The 21,105-nt window shown below is 38.1% G+C and overlaps 1 protein-coding gene across 6 annotated transcripts in view; it reads left to right on the forward strand.

The window, feature by feature from the left end:
* The window catches only part of SANBR (SANT and BTB domain regulator of CSR), a 54,836-nt gene that overhangs the window by 22,743 nt on the left and 10,988 nt on the right, over positions 1 to 21,105 (forward strand). For 4 of the 6 annotated variants that reach the window (XM_088149698.1, XM_088149693.1, XM_088149688.1 and 1 more), the window contains 9 exons: positions 842 to 987; positions 1,218 to 1,317; positions 2,430 to 2,462; positions 8,385 to 8,484; positions 13,767 to 13,858; positions 14,304 to 14,332; positions 16,949 to 17,022; positions 18,509 to 18,597; positions 20,352 to 20,443. In XM_088149698.1, coding sequence (XP_088005824.1) covers positions 842 to 987; positions 1,218 to 1,317; positions 2,430 to 2,462; positions 8,385 to 8,484; positions 13,767 to 13,858; positions 14,304 to 14,332; positions 16,949 to 17,022; positions 18,509 to 18,597; positions 20,352 to 20,443 — 755 coding nt within the window. Of the gene's footprint in view, positions 1 to 841; positions 988 to 1,217; positions 1,318 to 2,429; positions 2,463 to 8,384; positions 8,485 to 13,766; positions 13,859 to 14,303; positions 14,333 to 16,948; positions 17,023 to 18,508; positions 18,598 to 20,351; positions 20,444 to 21,105 lie in introns of those variants that run through there. The other 2 variants (XM_088149701.1, XR_015797661.1) reach the window with 2 other exon arrangements.

Here is a 21,105-nt window from a genome sequence, read left to right on the forward strand (position 1 = left end):
TGGAAGAAACCTTTTGAAATCTTACTGCTCCCGCCACTTAGTATTTAACCAATTTATGCCCTTCCTCTCCACTCCAGCCCCAAGGCTTTCATGCACTTTTAATGAGCTACTGTAGATTTATTTAAATGAATGGTATCCAAGCAGTATGCAAATTTGGTTTATGTATTTATTTTACTGGTTTTATTATGTGAGGCATGATTCCGAATACCAAAATAAGAATTGGCCTGAACTAGAATCTGAAACACTGAATTACTTTCAAATCACTAATGTTAATATTTAGTATTTTTATTCAATATGCACAGATACCTAAGTGCAGTACAAGGCCTACTTTCCCACAACAACAACCCTATGAGGGAGGTGGGCTGAGAGACACCCAGTAAGCTTTCATGGCAGAGGGTGGACTAGAACCTAGAAAGTAGATCTCCACAGAATCTTGCTGCGTTTGTCAAAATGTCAAAAGCAGTATCGTGTCATCAGTTCTGCGCCGTTGATATGTGAGTGCAGCATAACAGCACGTATATAAAAGGGGCAGGGCTTGCATCATGATGCTGCACTGCTACTTCCACCATTCTGCCCCCTTTGCCCCCCCCCCCCACTGCAGTTGCCACTGACCTCATTTTCCTCATTCCTAGTCCAATACATTAGCCACTACATTACACTGGCTCTCCAAAATATGTTTCTGTTGGGTTCTAGGGATATTATGCATGCTAAGCAACTGTTACAACCACTATGCCACTGAGAAATTATTTTGTCTTTGTTTTTAAAATTTTTGTGATTATGTCTACCTTAAGCAAGTCATCTGTCTCACTGGGTATCACTCTCGGTTCTTTTTTAATGAAAGGGATGTAAAGTGAGGGATCATGTGATTGGCTTGCCTGCTGGAGGTGAAGGTGGGGATAATGTGCCCTATCAGACAGCTAAAATACTGAATGATCTGATTCAGCACCGAAATATTATTGTTCTGCCTTTTTCAAAAGACCAGAACAGGTAAGAAAATAGGTATATGTTACTATTTATCTATGTAAAATAATTTCTAGACTTATGCCACCAATTAAATAACCTTCTCTGGAATCCATAACATTACTGTGCATAATAAAGCATCATGAACTGTTTTCTCTGCTGATTTCATATTTTGACTTTTTTATATGTTCTCTTTTGGACACTCATCTGCCTGCAGAATTCTGATTAGAATAACATAGCTGTTTCTTTTTTTGAAGCCATTCTGGAATAGGGCTGAATGATGAGAAGGGTATTGAATGTGATAATTTATTGGAGCCAAATTCATCATGGGGGCCCAAAGCAGGAGAAATTAATGCTGTGAGTAATTTTGGTTTTTCCCCCTATGTTTAAATTTCCATTTAGTTATAGCACTCTGCTTATTCCAACTTAGTGGAATAAATTCAGAGAGACACTTTCTTTAAGACAGATGTATGGAATTTGTGGCTTTCCAGATGTTGTTGGATTCTACTCCCATCAAGCTTGAGCAACAATCAGGAATAGTGTAATCTAGTAATATTTGGAGAATCGCAGATATCCTCACTTATACTTCAAGAGAAGCACATTGACCTTAGTGTCTTTAGATGAATGAATAAGTACAGTATGTATGGGGAATACTTTCTTTCTAGCAAATCAATGAATTGGACGCCAGTTTGCATGCATAGATGCCTATTTCTTTCTGCTTTTCATCTCGGATTGGCCATGTTCCTTCCAAGGAGGAAAAGCTGCTGAGACCCAAGTCTTTGGCTGAAGAAATCAGTTATCATGTACTACCAAATTGATTGTATGTGAATGAGCGCCCTCTGTTCCCTTCCCACACTCTGTCCTCTCCTTTTATTAACTGCCTTCACAAAAACTATACCGTGTTAGATATAATGAACGCTTGCTTGCAAATGAAAATAATTCATTAAAGCAAACTTTGAAAAGGTGAGTGAAACACAAGAGCACTGAGCACATTCGTGAAACATCAAATTGTTCAAGTGCTGAAAAACCTAATTTGATCATTGTATGCAAGGTGACTCTGTGTTATCACGATTGCAGACAGGATTGTGATACCATTGGTTGATAAAGAAAATATGTTAGTTTGAATTTTGAGGAATATTGCTTCCTTGTGTACCTTATATCTTGAGATGATTTTGTAGCAAAGAACAAAATCCAGCTCAAGATGAACTTTCAAATAACAATTTAATACATCATATTATGAATTTGAATTTTTCCCAGTTAAGTTATCATATCCTCACATTCTCCAGAACTGCTGATTTATACCACTCCTTTTTAGGGGAGCAGGAGGGGTGTTCTGTATCATTACCATTCTTTTGTCTTGGAACAGGAGAATTGTCCTTTGTGCATGCATTGGATCCCTTTAAAGTTGCTAACAGTAGACTTGCCACATTCCCTAACTCTCACTTCTGCCCTGGTTTTCTTTTCTCTAGTTCCTTTCTCTGAAAAACTGGACTCTCCAGCTGGTATGTTTATCTTAATTATTTAAATTCCATGAGATAAAATTCCTTCATTTTCAGTATTCTGCATGTTTAGTTACTTGTGTTACACTATGGTCCTGCTTTCATGGAAACTCCTTTGAAACTTAATTTAAACCACTGTCTTTAGCAAGTATTAGGATAGAAATATGGTAGATAATTTGTGAAAAATTGCAAGTTTTTGGCAGGAAAGGTTAGAGTCACAATGTTATTTGGAAAGTTATTAGCTGAGCTTTAAGGAGTCTCCTTCACACCATCCCAAGTGCCCTAGAAGGTGTCTTTTGCGTTTTCTTTCAACTGCTATAGTGGTGATGGCCTTGTTGAGTGTTCTCCATATGGCTTATACTTGAATGTGTAGACTTTATTGGTCTTGTTCTTCCCTTTCCCTTTCTTTGTTTTTTCCTTTATATTTATTTATTTATTGATTGATTGATAATTAATTCATTATTGTATTTATCATTTATTTATTATATCCTGCTCCATTCAGGAGCTCAAGGTGACAATTTTCATTTTACCAGTATAATTTCATTGGATTTCACTAGGTTATCTTTCTCAACTATGACTTTACAGGTAGTCCTTGCTAAGGGATGTGGTCATTAAGGTAAAACATCATGTGACTGCATCGCTTAGCGACTGCAATCCCGGCAGTCCCAGTTGTCGTCATTAACTAAACGTCCTGGTCATTAGGCAAGGCAACTTCCTGCCAGCTTTCCACAATCAAGTCAGTGGGGAAGCCGGCAGGAAATTGCAAGCCCCGGGCACTGCCAGGCGGGGAAGGGAGCCTGGGGGTGCATGGGAGGGTCAGGTCAGGTGCACAAGGGTGTGGTGTGGGTCAGGTGTGTGAGGGCCTCTGTGCTAAACTCCCCATGCCAAAATCCTACTTTGATTTCATCACAAAGATTTTCAGGGCTGCCTGAAAATGCCCTGTGCTGATATTCTGGATTTCATCATGGAGCTTTTTCAGGCAGCCCTCAGAGAAGAGAGGGAGTCCTCTTGGTAGGTGACAGTGGTTTGCAACCTTCCCTGCCGGCTACTTTCCTGGCAGGCAGCAGGGAAGATTGCAAGTGGTGATAACTCAATCATGAGGTGCTTGGCAACTGGTTGTATGGGTGAACCAATTGCCAAGGGCCCAGATTGCTATAACTTCAGGTCATGTCAAAAGTCCCTTCATTCAGCCATCGTAACTTCGAACAGTCGCTGAACAAATGGTCAGATAGCAAGGACTACCTGCAGCATTTCGTGGTGCAAATCATCGGACATGTGCAGCTCAATATTAACTCTCTATGAAAGAAAATGGTGTCCCTCCTAATCTGCGAATTTGGATGAGAGAGGCTGTTTTGAAGCATAATAGGACTTCTAAACATGTTGATCACTGCTACTCTGAGTCACTACACATGATTGAGATTTGTAGTGCAGGAATATAGAGGCTTTTCCTTTTGATGATGAGGGCTGTTTAGTTCTAAAATAGGTGACTACATAAGTAAATAAATGTTTTGCTAGGCAGAATCCAAAAGAGAATCCCAGCAAGTCATGTGGGAATGAATCATCAGCACTTCCACTCTTTTTAGTGGTACCAGCCTTGTTGTCAGGACTCGCAGGCATAGGGTGGTCTGCCTTCTCTATTTCATCTAAATTGCCAAACTGCAAGAATCACTGACCAATCATGCAGCAGATAATCCTCACAGTGGTTTCCTGCTATGATGTGACATATATAGAATAAATGGGCAGTGTTTTTGTCTGAATGCCTGATTTTTCTCACCCCAGATTCCAATGCTATGGAATTTCCTAAGAGCAATAAACTCAAATTATCAGATCTTAACCATCATCTGGACTGGCTACTTCTTGGAGTTTTTGTAGTGTCCCCATTTGGATTTTATTAGAACATCCCAACCATTCCCTGCTTTGCAAATGGAGATTCAAGAACTTTTACATACAGGAGCAATCCAGGCCAACTCTCTATTTCTGTAGGAACAGAATAAGTGGTTGAGGCACCTTAATTGACAAACTAAATGTCACTTGATGGCCTTTAAGTGTATCTGTTCTTCCATAGATTTTGACTATGGCATCCAGGAGATTGATTTGCATCAGTGGCCTTGTGAAATGTCTATTATTTTAACATTACCATCCATGCTAGTCATCATCACTTGTGCTTCTTCCATATCCAGCTTCAAATGCTTATATTTGAATTTTCCACAGCACTTCGTTAGTTTCCTGAAGGTCATGGCACTGATGGCTATATACCTATGCTTTCAAAGGTTTTTCATTTATATCACAGTTGTCTTCTAGTCATAGTTACCAAACATTAGTTGATTCTTAATCATGGTCTGTGTGATTCACATCTGGATTCTGTGCCTGTGCAAAGCTCTGTCTACATCTGTGTAAGGATTTTTCCTATCATGGTGACTGAGCACATTCCATGATGGCAATTAAGTCACTCTGTATTAAGATCTGAATGGCACCCTGAATGGAATCATATACTTTATGTGGAAAGTCTGAAAAGTTACTGTTGAAGAGGAGGATTTGTTGATGGACCCTGTGATTTGCTGGTTTTGCAACTTATTGCAGATTCTGACCTGAGATACAGAAGGGAGAGTGGCTGCAGATGGCTGTAAGGAGGAACTGTGGCAGACAAGGCTGTAGGAGAAGTATAATATTTATACTGGAAAAGGTATGAGGTGAAATAGATTAGAAAGAAGGAATAAGTAAACAGGAACCAACATTGTAGAGCAGAATGTGGAGGTGATTGAGAGGATGGAGCTGGATGGTGAATGTAGAAGATTGTAATAGGTAGAAAGAGGGATAGAGATGGTGGACGGTTTCTTTTTAAGAAACAGTCTGTGAATGAGACTAGTTGGAAAGAAGCTTCTGAGAGGAAGATTAGTCAAGGAAAAATTGGGATAAAAACTGCAAACAACAATTTCCCGCCATTGTTGAGGATGGGAGGGGGCATAAAGATAGAAGAGGAAGTGGTTTGGCAATCACCATTCCCAGAAGGACAAATTGGACAAGGAGAGGATAATTCTGTGGAGTTGCAGTTTTCATCAATTTTAAAGGAGTTCAACACTCATAACTTTAAGTTAGTGGTTGTTTCTGGAGATATGGACAAGGAACGCTCTTGCTGGGGTGGCTGATGAATAGACCAAGGGTGATGGAGAAAGAACCCTGTGATTGGGGTGAAAATCCCTCCAACTGAGTGACCACTGGGAAAGCATAGGGACAGAACCTGGAGAGTAGTTTCAGGAATAAAGGCAGGGGGAAAATCCTGGAGTTAGAAGCCTAATTGGGTGAATTGGAATCTAGTGTAAGGAGGTTCTCTGAGGGGAATATCCAGGGCCTTGCCCAGCAAGGGTAGCCAATATACTAGATGACAGGGTGATCTTCAGGAAGTGATATTATACGGAAGGTAAACAGATGCCAACAAGTGAAAAGATGATCTTCATTTGTGAGAGTTGTGGGGACTAATGGAATAGAAAGTTGGGGGAAGATTGAGACAGTGATCAGCAGGAGATATATTAGAAGACATAGGACAAGCTGTTAAAAGGGATAAGGGAACTGGAAATTTGGTGTCAATCTTTCTTTCTGGTCCCTCAACTTCATACCAGGGTCCTGGATGCTGGATTGTTGGAGGACCTGGCCTCAGACTGGTGCTGTTGAATGTCAAATCCACTTGAAATATGTTTTTGCTCTTCCATGACTTAATAGTGAAGGAGAGAGTAGATCTATCATGCATTATTGAGACTTTGCTGGATGAGGAGGTCTGTCTAAGATTTGTCCAGCTGAGGTTCAGGTTTTACACCAGCCTCAAGTAGGCCAAGAGAGAAGGGATCGTGATGGTCTTCTTGGAGAGTGACCATATGTTCTGTTCTGCAGGTTGCTGAATGAGAAGTCCTTTAAGGGAGGTTGGGCAGAAGTTGAAGGTCCTGTTGGTGTCATATCTGTCCCATTGCTTCATATTTTTTGCAGTGACTAGCATGGCCTTTCATATTATCCAGACATATTGACTCTCTACCTGTGATGCATCTATCACCTCCTTAATGGGTATGCTCACTCTCAGCCCAGATGATAGCAATATCCATTGCTTTCCTGAAGGATTTCCCCTTCTTGTGATTTGTAATCTGACCAAGGCCTTGTGTTTATCTAATATTATAGACATGATGTGTGAGTGATAGCAGAAACATTCTTATGCAGGGCTGACCTGCCTACAATCCTGTAATTCATTACATGCCATACGTCCTGCAAGTATGGCTTACTCTTTGATTGGTGTGAGTTTGGGGACTATGAAGAACAAGTTGCTTACTTATACATTTCTTCAGGTAATCCTTTTTTCATTACACAACCCATCCTCTGGCTCCATGCACCCTCTTAGCTTAGTACCATTCTCATTGAAAGTAAGTCTGGCTAGAAATTGAGGAATTCAGGAGATGGATGAAGGCTAATTATTTAATTATGCTAGATAATAACAATTTTAATAAGACAATAATGCTAGAAATATTCTCAACAGCTATCTACATTGGTACAGAACCTCAGTTTTGTGAATGCATTGATGACCATTGAAAGAACCATGGTTATTGACAAGCATTCTGTTTTTTAGATTATTTCCAGTTTGGTTTCTGACCCTGTATAGGGTACAGAGACAGCCTTGGTTATCCTGGTGGATTACTTACACCAGATAATTAACATCTGGAATGCAACCCTGTTAGTTCTGTTGACTCTGTTACCACTTTCCGTACCTTCAATTATGGCATCTTTCTGAGCTGACTAGCTGAGATTAGACTGGGAGCACAGTATTGTGTTAGCTCCAGACCCAAAACTGCTGGAGAGCTATTTCATTAGATGGCCAGTAGTTTTGGTGATTTTCTGAAGTTCTTTGTTGTCTCTCCAGTTTTTTAACATGTATGTGAAGGAGGTTTGGACTACAGTTTCAATATAAGAATGTCATGAAGCTCTCTCATTTGACCTACTAATCCTGAAAGTTATATAAGGTTGAAGATGTGTCTGGGATTGGTGATAGAAAAAGAAACTAATATTTGATTCAGATAAGAAAGTACTATTGACAAGAAAACCTGCCATTCTTGCCCTAGCTTCATCACTGCTATTTAATGTCTTTTAAATGCTAGTTTGGGAATTTCAGCTAGTATGGAGTGAGATTTCTGGACTGCTTGTGGGAGCCGGGGAAAGGAGAATATAGCACACATTCTCTACACTATTTCCATTCGATCATAAATAGGATGGGAAAATTAGAATTTTTAAAATTCAGATATGGTAGAAAGTGAAACCTAGAGCTCTGTGAGTACAGGTAATCCTTGACTTATGACCACAATTGGGACAAAACTTCTGTCATTAAGCGATGCAATCATTAAGTGAGTCACACCTGATTTTATTACCTTTTTTGCCATGGTTGTTAAGTGAATCACTGCGGTCATTAAGCAAATCGTGTAGTCGTTAAGTGAATCCAGCTTCCCCCATTGACTTTGCTTGTCAGAAGCCCCCTGGGAAGGTTGCAAATGGTGGTCACATGACCCCAGGACTCTGCAACCATCATAAATACATGATGGTTGCCAAACACCCGAATGTTGATCATGTGACGGTGGGGACACTATGATGGTTGTAAGTGCAAGGACTAGTCGTAAGTCACTTTTTTCAGCACCATCATAACTTTGAATGGTCGTTAAACAAATGGTCACAAGTCAAGGACTACCTGTAATGCACAAGCCCAAGACTCCCTAAGGCTTGTATATGGAATAGTTTTCAAAGATATATACCAGATGAAGAGACCAGAAAATTCAATTTTTAAACTAATCAGTTTTTCTTTCTAATTTATTGTGTAAATCCTGTTAATTAACAGTCTATTGTTATTTGGAGATAAGAGTGGTATTCATTAATTTCCTCCCTCTCCCCTGGCTATGATAGAAACAACAGTTGCTGCTTTCAGAAGATGATGAATACACAACTGGGTCTGAAGTCACAGAGGATGAAGTAGGTGATGAAGAAGAAGTGTCCAGGAAAACAGGTATTTTCTTTTCCTGGCTGTGATATTAAATATAATAGCAATTAGAGATGTAAGAAAGTGAAAAATCTCTTCATAAATCAGTATATCTCCTAGAATTTTTATATGTATCCATTATTGTATTAAAATTTAAATTAGAATATATATGCAAATGGGGGAATTGTGAACAGAAATCGTTGTGATTCATCTAGGTCCAATCATCTCAGTCTTTTCCATGTTAGCTTGCAGTGGTCTGAGCAGTAAGGCAACTGATTTAGTAGGAAAGATGAATTGTATCAGAGTCAAAATATAGTATTTTATGGACTGTAAAAAGAAAATGTTACTATACTTAGAAATGTTCAAAGGTCATGTGTCAAATGAATAAGAAAGTATTTAGAACAGGGGTACAACTATAAGGTTCTTCACACCTCCCCTGGATTCTATCTGCACCTCCCCAAGGGAGGTACACCTCACAGTTTGGGAAACCCTGGTTTAGAAGAAAATCACAAGCAATTCAAACAGTTATTGTAATTGATATAATACATTGTCTATGGAGCCTAACTTCGTTTATAGGGTTTGACTTTTGGTACTGTATATAAGTAAACATTTTGTAGATTTTTTTAAGGAATTGAATACAGGCAATTGTATACAGGCAATTCATCCTTGGGGGAGGGAGTATTCCCAACTGCCTTTAAAGAGATGCTGGTGCATCCCCTCCTCAAGAAACCATCACTGGATCCCACCATATTGGACAATTTTCGTCCAGTCTCCCACCTCCCTTTTTTAGGGAAGGTGATTAAGAAGGTGGTGGCATTGCAGCTCCAGAGGATCCTGGAGGAAACGGATTATCTGGACCCTTTTCAGTCAGGGTTCAAGCTGGATTCAGGATGGAAACGGCATTGGTCGCACTCGTGGATGATCTCTGGCGGGAGCAGGATGGGGGTAGTGCATCCATCCTTGCTCTTCTTGACCTCTTAGCGGCTTTCGATACCGTTGACTATGGTATCCTTTTGAGTCGACTTGGAGAGCTGGGAGTGAGCAGCACAGTTTTGTGCCGGTTCTCTTCCTTCCTCCAAGGTTGATTCCAATTGGTATTGATTGGGAGCGAGAGGTCCAGCCTGTGGCCCCTCCTTTGTGGGGTGCCGCAGGGTTCGGTACTTTCTCCGCTCCTTTTTAGCATCTAAATGAAACTACTGGGTGAGATTATCTGCCACCATGGGATGAGGTATCATCAATATGTAGATGATACCCAGCTATACGTCTCCATCCCGGGTGACCTGAGTAATGCTGTGACCATCCTGTCATGGTGCTTGGAGGCTGTGGGGGTCTGAATGGGGTGCAACAGACTACAGCTGAACCCCGGTAAGACAGAGTGGCTGTGAATTGGAGGTATCTCTGTATCTGGGAATTTACCATCTTTGGTTTGGGATGATGTTGCACTGCCCCAGACAGACCCAGTGTGTAATCTGGGAGTCTTCCTGGATGCACAATTTCTGCTCAAGGAGCAGGTAGCAGTCATGGCCAGGAGGGTCTTTGCCCACCTTCGTGTGGTGCGCCAGTTAAGCCCATTCCTGGATCAGGAGGCTCTCCAGTCAGTCACTCGTGACCTGGTCATCTCTCAGTTAGACTATTGCAATGTGCTTTACATGGGGCTACCCTTGAAGAGTATCCGGAAGCTACAGCTGGTTCAAAATGTGGCTGCACAAACAATCTTGGGTGCCCCTAGGATGGCACATATCACACCTTTCTTGCGAGAACTGTATTGGGTCTCAGTCTGCTTCCGGGTCCAATTCAAGGTGTTGGTTATCGCCTTTAAAGCCCTACATAGCATGGGTCCAGGTTACCTGAGGGACCCTCTCACCCCCACTATATCAGCCGTCCCACCCAGTCAGGCAGAGAGGGCATGTTGTAGACCCTGTCAACGAGAGGATGTCAGCTGGTGGGGCCCAGGAGGAGAACCTTCTCTGCTGTTGTCCCCACCCTTTGGAATATTCTCCCCCAAGAGGTGCAGCGAGCCCCTACCCTCCCGGTTTTCCAGAAAGGACTTAAGACCTGGCTCTGCCAGCTTGCTTGGAGTGATAAGAGTTTTAATCAGTCTCGGGGGTGGCTGGGGCCCTGATGTCACTCCTGAGTTATGTACCAATTCCATCATTTTTGGAATCTAATTATTTTTAAGATTGTTTTTATATTGTATTTTAATTTATTTTAACTTCTTGTAAACCACCCAGAGTTGCTTTTCAACGAGATGGGCGGTGACAAATTTGATATATAAATAAATAAATATAAATACTTCTAAAACCCTGCAATAGAAAAAAAGTAATAGGTAGCTAGATAAACTGAATTTCCCAAAATTATCTTTAATGGGTACTTAATACTTGGTTTCTCCATTTTCTCAATCAGAAGTTGAATAAGTTTTTAAAATTGTAAAAAATGGAAAATCTCCAAGCTTTTATGGGTTAACAAATGAATTCTATAAGGCATTTAAAGATATTCTTATACTAGAATTTTTGTCATTAAGTGATGCACTGCATAAGGGACATCTTCTCTTATCCTGGCACAATTCTAAAATAACTTTAATTTCTAAACCAGATAAAGACCTGTTAGAAGTGTCTCTATTCCTAATCTTGATTATAAATTTTATACTAAACTATTAGCCAACCGTCTTAAATGAATTGTAGGAAAGATCAGCCTCTATTCCAAAAAGGAATATATCTAGCCCATCGGAAAATTACTAAATATTATTCATTTTTGTAAAATTAACATGAATTCTTTATTGATATGTTCGTTAGGTAAAAGTTTTGATTGTCCAAAAGGACTATTTTGAAAACTAATTTTTAAAAGATTTGCTTTTGGCAATTACTTTGATAAATCAGATTTATAATATTAGCAATGCCCAGATAAAAATTAATAATTATGATTCTGAACCATTCCCAGTATCAGAAAGTACCAAGCAGGGCTATACATTATCCCCCTTATTATTTAACCTCATTATTATAATGTTCATTAGAAACATTAGCTCTTTGTAGCAATAAGGAAATTAAAGAGATAAAAATATTTTTGTTTTTTATTTCTTTTTTATTATTAAAGTTGTATTCTGCCTGACTCCCAATGACTCTGGGTAGCTCACAAGTAAGAAAAAAGCATTAAAGAAATACAATAAAAAACAAACATAGGAAATAAAAGATAGTAAGATGACAGAACTGGACTGGAACGGGAAAAAAGAATCCAAGGGGTCCTCACTCACCTTTGCTAAAGGCCTGAGAAAAAAACCAGTTCTTCAAGCCCCTTCAGGACACCAGTAAAATTAAAATAGATAAAAATTATCTATTAAATTTACTTGTAGACAATATGATATTAACATGTGTAAATTCTAGTAATACATCTAAATGCATTAAGATGAAATTGAAAGAATGTACTGAAGTATCAGGGTTAACAGTAAATATTCAAAAGTGATAATTGATGTTCTTCTATACCTCTCCTCAAATACAAATAGAGATAACTAGTATTTTAAATTTACCCATGGAAAGGAATCCTTCAGATATCTAGGAATAAATATCACCAAAAACATTAACAGAATGTTTAATAATAATTTAAAAATATACATTAAAAAAAAGAAAATTTGGGATAAACAATATTTAAATATCCTGTCAAATTGCAGCAGTTAAAATGATGGGTCTTTCAAAACTACAGTTTTATTTCAAACTCTTCTAGTAGAGGTGTTGGATAAAATATTAGCATTATGGCAAAGAAAAATTTAACTTTTTTCTTTCAATACTAAAAAGTTAAGAATTAATAGAAAGATCATATATAGATTTCAGAAACAAGGAGGATGGGGTGTTCCATATTTACAGTTGCATTATTAGGCAGCACATTTGGATCATATTATTCCTTTCACATCTGACAAGACAACGGATAGAGGTAGAAACTATACAGGAGACAAATAATTCCATAAGCCAGATGTTTTTTCTTCCAAAAGAGTTTATAAAACAGGTAATATAAATAATATGTTCACAAAAGCTGCATTTCAGGTTTGGAAATAATGATATGCAGCTTTGATAGAAGGCATCTTCCCTCCAACACCTTTACTGGTATCCCCAGGATTCTATCATCTGGACAGCTCAACAGAATTGATGCCCTGAAGAGATTTCAGCAGCAATAGAGTACTGTAAGAAATTTCTACAATAAGAAGATGCTACATAGTAAAGAAGAGACTGAGTTACAAATAGATTCCTATCTATCTTGGCTAACATGGCTCTAATTTAAATCTGTTTTGAATAAGAAGAATATAAAGAAGACAGCATCTCATTTAACTGTTTTGGAAAAATTATTATTAGGTACCCTTCCTAATACAAAGGAGCAATCTCAAAAATGCATGGAGTATTATTAGAATGGAAAGTGGATGACCCCCCCCCCCCAAGGTTTAAAAGAAGCTTGGGATACAGATTTAGGAAAACAGATGGAAGAGACAAAGTGGCAAACAGTTCAAAAATCAAGTAGCTTTCTGTCAGTTTCCATACAATGGTATGGAATAATGCAGTGGAAGATATTATCTCTCTGGTATTTAACTCCAACTAGACTAGCACAAATATATCATAATTATTCATCAAGATGTTTCAGGACTTGCAATCAGAAGGCAAGATCTTTTCACAGTGGTGGATTTGTGAGAAGATGGTGTCTTATTGGAAGGCAATATTCAAAGAAGTTAGAATAATACCTAAACACTAAGTAGACTGTGTTCCAGAATTGGGATTATTATGCATTTCTGACGGAGATAACACTAAACAAAATAGAGCTTATTGTATTTTTACTCCTGGTTGCAGAGTACTTAATGCGAAATGCGAAAGTACTTAATGCGAAAGTTATAAAATTCAAATACTGGCTTCTCAGAGGAATGAATTACATTTTTATTGGATCTGGAAGGATTATATAAGCTATGTTAATTTAGTCATATATAAACTATAATTGAATGTTGAAATATATTATTCTGGGCTGTTATCTTGTATTCTGTCTTCTTGCATTACAGAATCTCAGTGTCTCTCTATCTCAGACTTGTGATTCTGATAATGAAGCCACTTTGTGTGGAGATATAACTTCATGTTGACTATCTAGAAACCAGATGTCAGTCTGTCGCTGTTCAGAATATCACTCTGGCTTGCTGTACTAAAAAAAAGAAACATGTTGTAGATTCCCAACTTAAATATATGCTGCAGTTCATTGTTGTGCATTTGAATATGACAAATGAAGGGTGCCTAATATAATATATACTTATAATTTGTGCATGCTATTAAAGTATTTATAATTAACAGGAAGAAAAGAGAGGCCAAAAAAAAATATCAGAAATCCGAAGAAGCAAGCATCTTCACCTAATATTCAAAAGAAGGAAAAAACATTGGAGAAGGTAAATCTGAAATTTTTAAAATTTTATAAAAAAATAGCTATGATAGAAACCTTGCTTTCTGTTAGGTCTTTGTTATTTCACTGAAAATAACAACTTTGATTTTATTTTCAGCCCAACCCTGAAAAATTAGATTAGAACAGGAGCTTTTGTTTGATAGATCCAATCTAAGTCTTAAGTCCCAATAATTGAACGAGACAAGCCAGTCATAGTGAATGATGTTAGCTATACCCTCTTTTCATCATTAGTTTTGTTAGTAGATATAAAATCTGACTTCATAACTACTATACAGCCTAGTTCTTGTTTTTCTTTCTTTGAGCCTAAAAATATAACTTAAGGAAAAATCTTCCATGGTTTAGTAGCTTGCATAGTCTAGGTAAAGAAAATTGGATCAAAGGTTTTTCTTAGTATTGTTTATACTGTATTCCTTTTTTCTTTTACCTGACAGTCTAACTCTCGAGACACATCTCCCTTTATGTAAGTATTTGCTAAAATTGAGAGGAAAGCCATTAAGGCAGAATCATTTTATTTTATTTATCAATTTATATAGTTTCCCATCTCAACAGTGACTCTGGGTAGAGGACAATGATAAAAATAAAACAAATATATATACAAAAATTAAAATACACAGCAGCCGAGAAGACCAGCAGTTATCCACATAGCCAGGAGATGGTTTCCTTCACACACACAGGGCCCCAGGCCCGAGCACAGAGCTAGGTCTTTGGGGCCTTATGAAAGGCCAGCAGGATTGGAGCCAGCGGGAGAATGTTCCAGAGGGCAGGTGCTATGGCAGAAAAGGCTCGTCTTCTGGGCCCCACCAGCCTACCTTCACTAGCCAATAGGAACTGTAGCATGCCCATCCTGCCAGACCAGATAGATGGGTAGAAACAACCAGGCAAAGACAGTCCCTTAAGTAACCCAGCCCCAAGCCATTAAGGGCTTTAAAGGTGATAACCAGCACCTTGAATTTCACCTGGAAGCACACTGGCAGCCAACACAGCTTACAGAGTAGTGGTGTCATGTACCAAATAACCAGTGCTGTTAACTATGCTGCCACATTCTGCACCAGTTGAAGCTTCTGAATGCTCTTCAAGGGCAGTATCATGTGGAGTCTATTGCAGTAGTGTAGAATATGAATATGAATTAAGAATGGTTTTTGGATGATTTTAATAAAGAAGAAAATTTTAAATCCTTGGAAGATAAATCTCACAATAACTTTTGGTTTGAGAGTCACTTGACATTCCTCCTTAGAAAGATATATCTCTGAACATTAGAGGAATTCAGCATTTTATAAATTTAATTCATAAATCTTGTTATGATCTTTAACCAGCGTAGAAATATCTTATGAGTCATATCAGATTAGGGTGGTCTATATTTATTAGGGTAAATAAATAAATAAATAAAAATATCAACAGAAATAGAAAATAAGGAAAAAATTAAAATATAAGAAGGGTAGGTAAAAAGTGTTAAAAATAATACAAAGGTTATAAATATTAACTGCTCAACAACAAATATTCTTTTAACAGCAACTATGCATATGTAATATCTGTATACCAACAGTGAGATTATCTGACAGTACCCTACAAATCTTACATGTCATATATTATTGCAAAGTTTTATGCAGCAGCATGTAAGATTAAAGCAAACAAGTAAAATTGATTTCAGTGACTTGTCATCTTAGAACTGGAAGAATAAGAGCACAATAAATATCTCTATAAAACTGACAGTGCAAAAGAACATGCTCATTTTTCTCAACCTGACCATCACCACATGGACATATATTTTTATGATAGGGTTTTTATTATCTCAGCTCTCTAATTCAGCTGAAGGGAGAGCACCACAGCAAGCCAAAGTAAAGACATTTATGTATTCAGACCTGCATATTTCTTCCTGGCAACCATGTGGGAATCCAGCACTAGAGTGATAAAAGTGCTTCTGGGAAAAAAAACCCTTCTCACTTTACAGGTAGTCCTTGCTTAACAACAGTAATTGGGACTGGCAACTCTGTCGCTAAGTGGCACAGTCATTAAGCATGATGTCACGTGACTGCACCGGCTTATGATGTCAGTTCTGGCTGTGGTCGTTAAGCGAATCACCACAGGTCATTAAGTGCCGGCTTTCCCATTGACTTTGCTTGTCGAAAGCTGTCTGAAGGTCACAAATGGCGATTGTGTGACCACGGGATGCTGTGACATCATAAGTATACACTGGTTGCCAAGTACCCAAATCATGATCACGCAATCCAGCTGGGAGATTGCTAAGATCTGAGGTACCATGAGCAGGGCTTCCTGGTACAGGAATGTATACAGTTGACACAAGATGAACCTGTGCACAGGCCCTCCTATTCACAGCTGCCATCTATTCTTTAAGCAGGAGCTGTTCTTCTTCAACAAGGACCTTGAAGTTGCATACCAATTCTGTTTGGGGGTGCTACCCCATGCACAGATAAAGATGCATAACTTTGTCAGCCCCAGGCAGGGTTATATAATTGGATATTATCAGCAATACTGATCATACCTTGCCCTGTGTCAACGGATTACTTCCTTAGTGGCTTGATATACTGTAGATGTTAAAGAGAAGCATGGAATGATTAGAGCTCTGAGGAACTTTGCAAAACAGGGGCCACAGCCTTGATATTTCCCCACTAATCAATATCAACTGGAACTGGCCCTGGAGGAAGGAGGAGAACTACTGTAGCACTGTGCCTCCCACTCCCAGACCCCCTGCTCCAGAAGGATACCATGATCAATGGTATCACAAGCTGCTAAGAACTCAAGGAAGAGCTGCAGGGAGGTGCTACCCTTATCCTGCACCCACCAAAGGTCATTAACAAGTGTAATCAATGCTGTCTTAGTGCTGTAACCAGGTCTGAAACCCAATGAAAGGATCCAAATTATCTGCTTCCCCTGGAGCTGTAAGCCAACCATCTTCTTTACAACCCGCCCTAAAATTATCCAGTTCCTCTAGGTCCAGCAATGGCAGATAACCGCCCCTTTCAAAATACGCCAACAGTGCCCTGCATTATTCTGGAAAGAATAGGACTGATCACTTGCTTCTATTTTATTTCTCATGGTTTATCTGCTCTTTCATTAGCATGAGTATGCAGCAGAGTAAGTGGGATCCTTCTAGATCATTAAGATTCAACCAAGATGCTCAAAGAGAAGAAGGTAAAGTGTACCTGCTTAGCTTGTGCGATTGTAATAAAATAATGTTAGTATTATTCCATACCTAAATACACATGCAGAAATGCGTAAATGGCCAGGATTCTGTGAGATAGGAATTAAATCTTTCCGCTTAATACTCACGAAACTCCTCAATATCAATGAATACTCCTGGGAAGATGTGCATAATTTGCAGCCCTGGGCTGTATGCATTCCCCAGAGTCTTGAGGATTGACCTCAGAAACTCTCCAAAGGTTATTCCAAAACTTAATTTTGAATGTGACAGACAGGAAAATTATTTTTAAAAATAGCTAACTTTAATTAATGGAATCTTGTTTTATTTCAACTTATTGTAAACACACTTCAGGTGTAAACCTTGAGGTATATTCTTTGTCCTTTCTGGCAGGGCTTAAAAGATGTTTGAAAATCCACTCTATAAACAAGGCTTTTCTTCTTGCCTTGGCAGTATTTGTGTTTAATTTGATTAAAGTACTAGCTAAAATAAAACTCTAGGGAAGCACCTTTGGCACAGTTAATCCCAGTTAATAACTTTGTTTCTTCTTGGAAGAAATATATAACAGTAGATTTAAATTATACTGGTCTCTCATCTTAATTCTAAAAACCAGAATAGAGAGCTACATTAGAAACAAAGAAGCAAATTCTTAACCTGGTCTACAAAAAGATAGGAAGAACGATCCTCATTACTGTAATGGTGGGCTTAGTAGTAGATCTTTTACATTACCTAACTACTTTAATAAAAACCTCTCTCTTATATAGTAAAGAGTTCTCATTGGCTAGACTTCATGTTCTGCCATCTAGCCCAAGATTGCTTATGCCCCTGTTGATTGGGGCCATTGAGACCCATTTATACATGTATAAAGCCAGAATTATGAATTAATAATACAGAAAAAGAGGGCCAGTTTGTCTAGTGGTTAAGGCACCAAGGCTAGAAAGCAGGAGACTGAGTTCTAGTCCCACTTTAGGCATGAAAACCGGCTGGGTGGCTTTGGGCCAGTCACTCTCTCTCTCAGCCCAACTCACCTCCTAGGGTTATTGTTGTAGGGAAAATAGGAGGAGGAAGGACTATTAGGTATGTTTGCCACCTTGAGTTATTTATAAAAATAATAACAGTAGGATAAAAAAAACTAAAAAAAAAAACTTTCCTAGCCAATTGTTTAAGTTATCCAGAAGAGGTAAATTCTTGCTTTTTGATAAAGGATCAATCTCTAGAAACATATAGAAAGTTTGCCAAATGTTGTGGTTATAATTGTTGAAAAAGGGCTATGGATTTAGTATTAATATTTATTGGTTGATTTGTATCTGTCTAGATATGGTTTGTTATTAATTGTTTGGCTTGTAATGTACTAACGTTTATTTTGTTTTCCTGTCTATTGGGTTTGATCTTTGACCATCAGTAAAGTAATTGCTATCCCTGCAGAGTGAAAAGGTTGTAGGCATTAGCACTTCTCTTTTCCTTCTGTGTTTTTTGCAGATCAGCGGCGAATGATTGAGATAACAGGACATCTAATAAAAATGAGGCTGGGGGAACTTGATCGCATAAAATCAAGAGAAAACAAAGAAGTGAGCTTTGTTGCTGTACTAATTTAATATCACTGATGCATTTTGGCTATGCCTTTGATTATTTTTGTTTTTTCCTTTAAATTATTATTTGTTGCCTTTCCATAATCCTGTAAACGCCAGACTGAATGCTGGGTACACTAATGGTTCCTCTATATTTAAATATTTAACATATTTTCTTGTATTGCTCACAGACATAGAACCTCCATAAAGACTCAGTTTAACATTCAAATACCATTCTTTTATGTGTATATAGAATCTATACTTAAAGGAAAAAAGGAAAAATGTGATTACGTGCATAAAAATTAAAAAACAAGCAAGTGACATTGTAAAAAGATTAAAAGGCATCTTAAAGAAAAAAGAAAAATATACATATGTAAAGAACGAAAAAAAATCACAGAAGGTAACTATTTCCCAAAGGGGATAGCATGGTGGCGTCACCTCTCTTCCTACTCTGAAAAATACGAAGCTGTTTCAGACGTTACTAATTGAAGAAAAATAAAAGTACTGTGTGCTAAAAATAAGCAATAGAATTGGCGGTATGCCCAGACTCTCTATCTTGAAATAACCCAAACAAACACAAATAGGAATACAGAAAAAAAATACTGGCATGTAGACTTTTAAACTGAGGCTTTTACTGTAGGCAAACTCCAACTTCTCCTGTGGTAGATTCCATAGAATGAAACACAATCAAGCTTGTCCATCTGCAGATTTTAAAGTTAGGATAAAGGCCTCTGCATTCAAGGGATTATCAAATCTGTGAATCTTATCTTGATGATTAACACAAAATGTGGCTGGAAAACACATGAAATGTTAAGTTATATTGATCTGGCAAGAATTCAAGCTTTTGTAAACATCTTTCTCTCTTCTGAAATCTCTTTAGTAAAATCAGGATAAAATTATGTCTTGCATTGACTAGAGCCCCACTTCAAAGGAGACTTTACTGGTTCCTGGTAAAATATACATAAAATCTAGTCTCTTGTGATAACACAGAAAAATTGTATAATAATAATATTGGAACAAATTCCAGTCTTCCTTCTCATTAAAGGAATTTTAATCACATGGTCAATCTTGACTGGAAAGTCTGTTCCCAAAGAAAGGAGCTTTCTGAAAAAATCTTCCATGAATTCGGCCATAAATTCAGCCAGGTTTGATTGTCTTAGAGGGTTTTCAATACCAGTCACGTGTAGGTTTTTCCTACGCAGTTGTGACTCCAGATAAATAATTTGCTTATCCAAAATATTAAGACCGGCTTGAGTTACAGTCTCATGGGCATTTAAACGATCCTCATAGCAAGCTATTTTTTCTTGCATCGATTTTAAATCATATGGCTCTGCCATATCTTGTTGGATCGGCTTCAAGAGTGTACCTGAGCCAAGATCTCTTTTACTGAAGTAGCAGAAGAATCCTCCACCATCTTGCCTGGCTCAACAGATAGTGGCATAATTGAAATTAGGCCAGCTGTTCCTGTTGTGTAATCACAATCAACATATTCAGGACAGCTATGTATCTTAAGCATATAAGGGTTCTTCCATTTAAGCATGCAAAGATCTTACTGATTTTTTCTCATCATTTAGTGCATCTGGGTATTATTACAGTATAGTCACAGTTCAATTTTTAATGTGTCCCTTCCTGGGATGAAAAGAAAATATTTGGCAAAGGTTATGTGTATAATGGTATGGTGGCCCGATCCATCTTCCATTATGTGTGGTAAGAAATGAAGCATTGATCTGTTTATTTGACTTCTGTCCTTTTAGTCTGCAGCTGGAATTTATGCAAGACTTGAAGCTCAGATCAGGGCAGCAGCACAAGTCAATATTCGTCAGAACATCCCTGAAAAAATTATAAGGTAAATATTAAATAAAATAGGAGAGGGAGAGAAAAGAGGAATATTGTAATTGGTAATTTTCATATATGGATTTATAGAACAGCAGATAGATTTTTATATGGAGTATGTCTACCTTGAAATAACATGCCCCAGAATATTCTGACCTGAAACAGTTTGCATTCTCATTAAGAACTGGTTTATAGCTCCAATTATTGGATTCAATGTGGAATTTTTACTTTATACTTACCTTTTTTTTTTGCATTGATTCACTCTGTATCTAATTATAAATTGGGGTGGGTGTTTCTGGAATTATTAAGTTGTAGAGTCTTTGGGGTTCTCTGAGTTTGCAGATGTTACCTAGTTGGGTAATGAAACATCTTTAGTGTTAGAAGGGAGTGGGGTTTGCTCTCTGTTTACATACAGTAGCTTTCCCTGTCAGTGTTGGAGGGGGTGTTTTTTTCCTTGGTAGTTCCTAGATTAGGCTGTTGTTTACTGCTTGATTGTTTGTCTGGTATTAATCCTGGTGTTAATCCCTGCTTATCTGGGTGTTGATTGCTGGCAAGGAGATGTTTCCTTTTCATTGTCTCTTTTGAATGGTGTGTAAATTCATTCGTTCATTCATTCATTCATTAAATTTGTTTGCCACCCATCTCCCCCAGAGAAATAAATGTTTTTATTTCTAT

The sequence above is a fragment of the Python bivittatus genome, unplaced genomic scaffold (assembly GCF_059951505.1).
Source record: "Python bivittatus isolate LINGU-HERP-01145 unplaced genomic scaffold, Pbiv_v1 ctg000020_np1212, whole genome shotgun sequence".
NCBI classification, from domain to species: Eukaryota; Metazoa; Chordata; class Lepidosauria; order Squamata; family Pythonidae; genus Python; species Python bivittatus.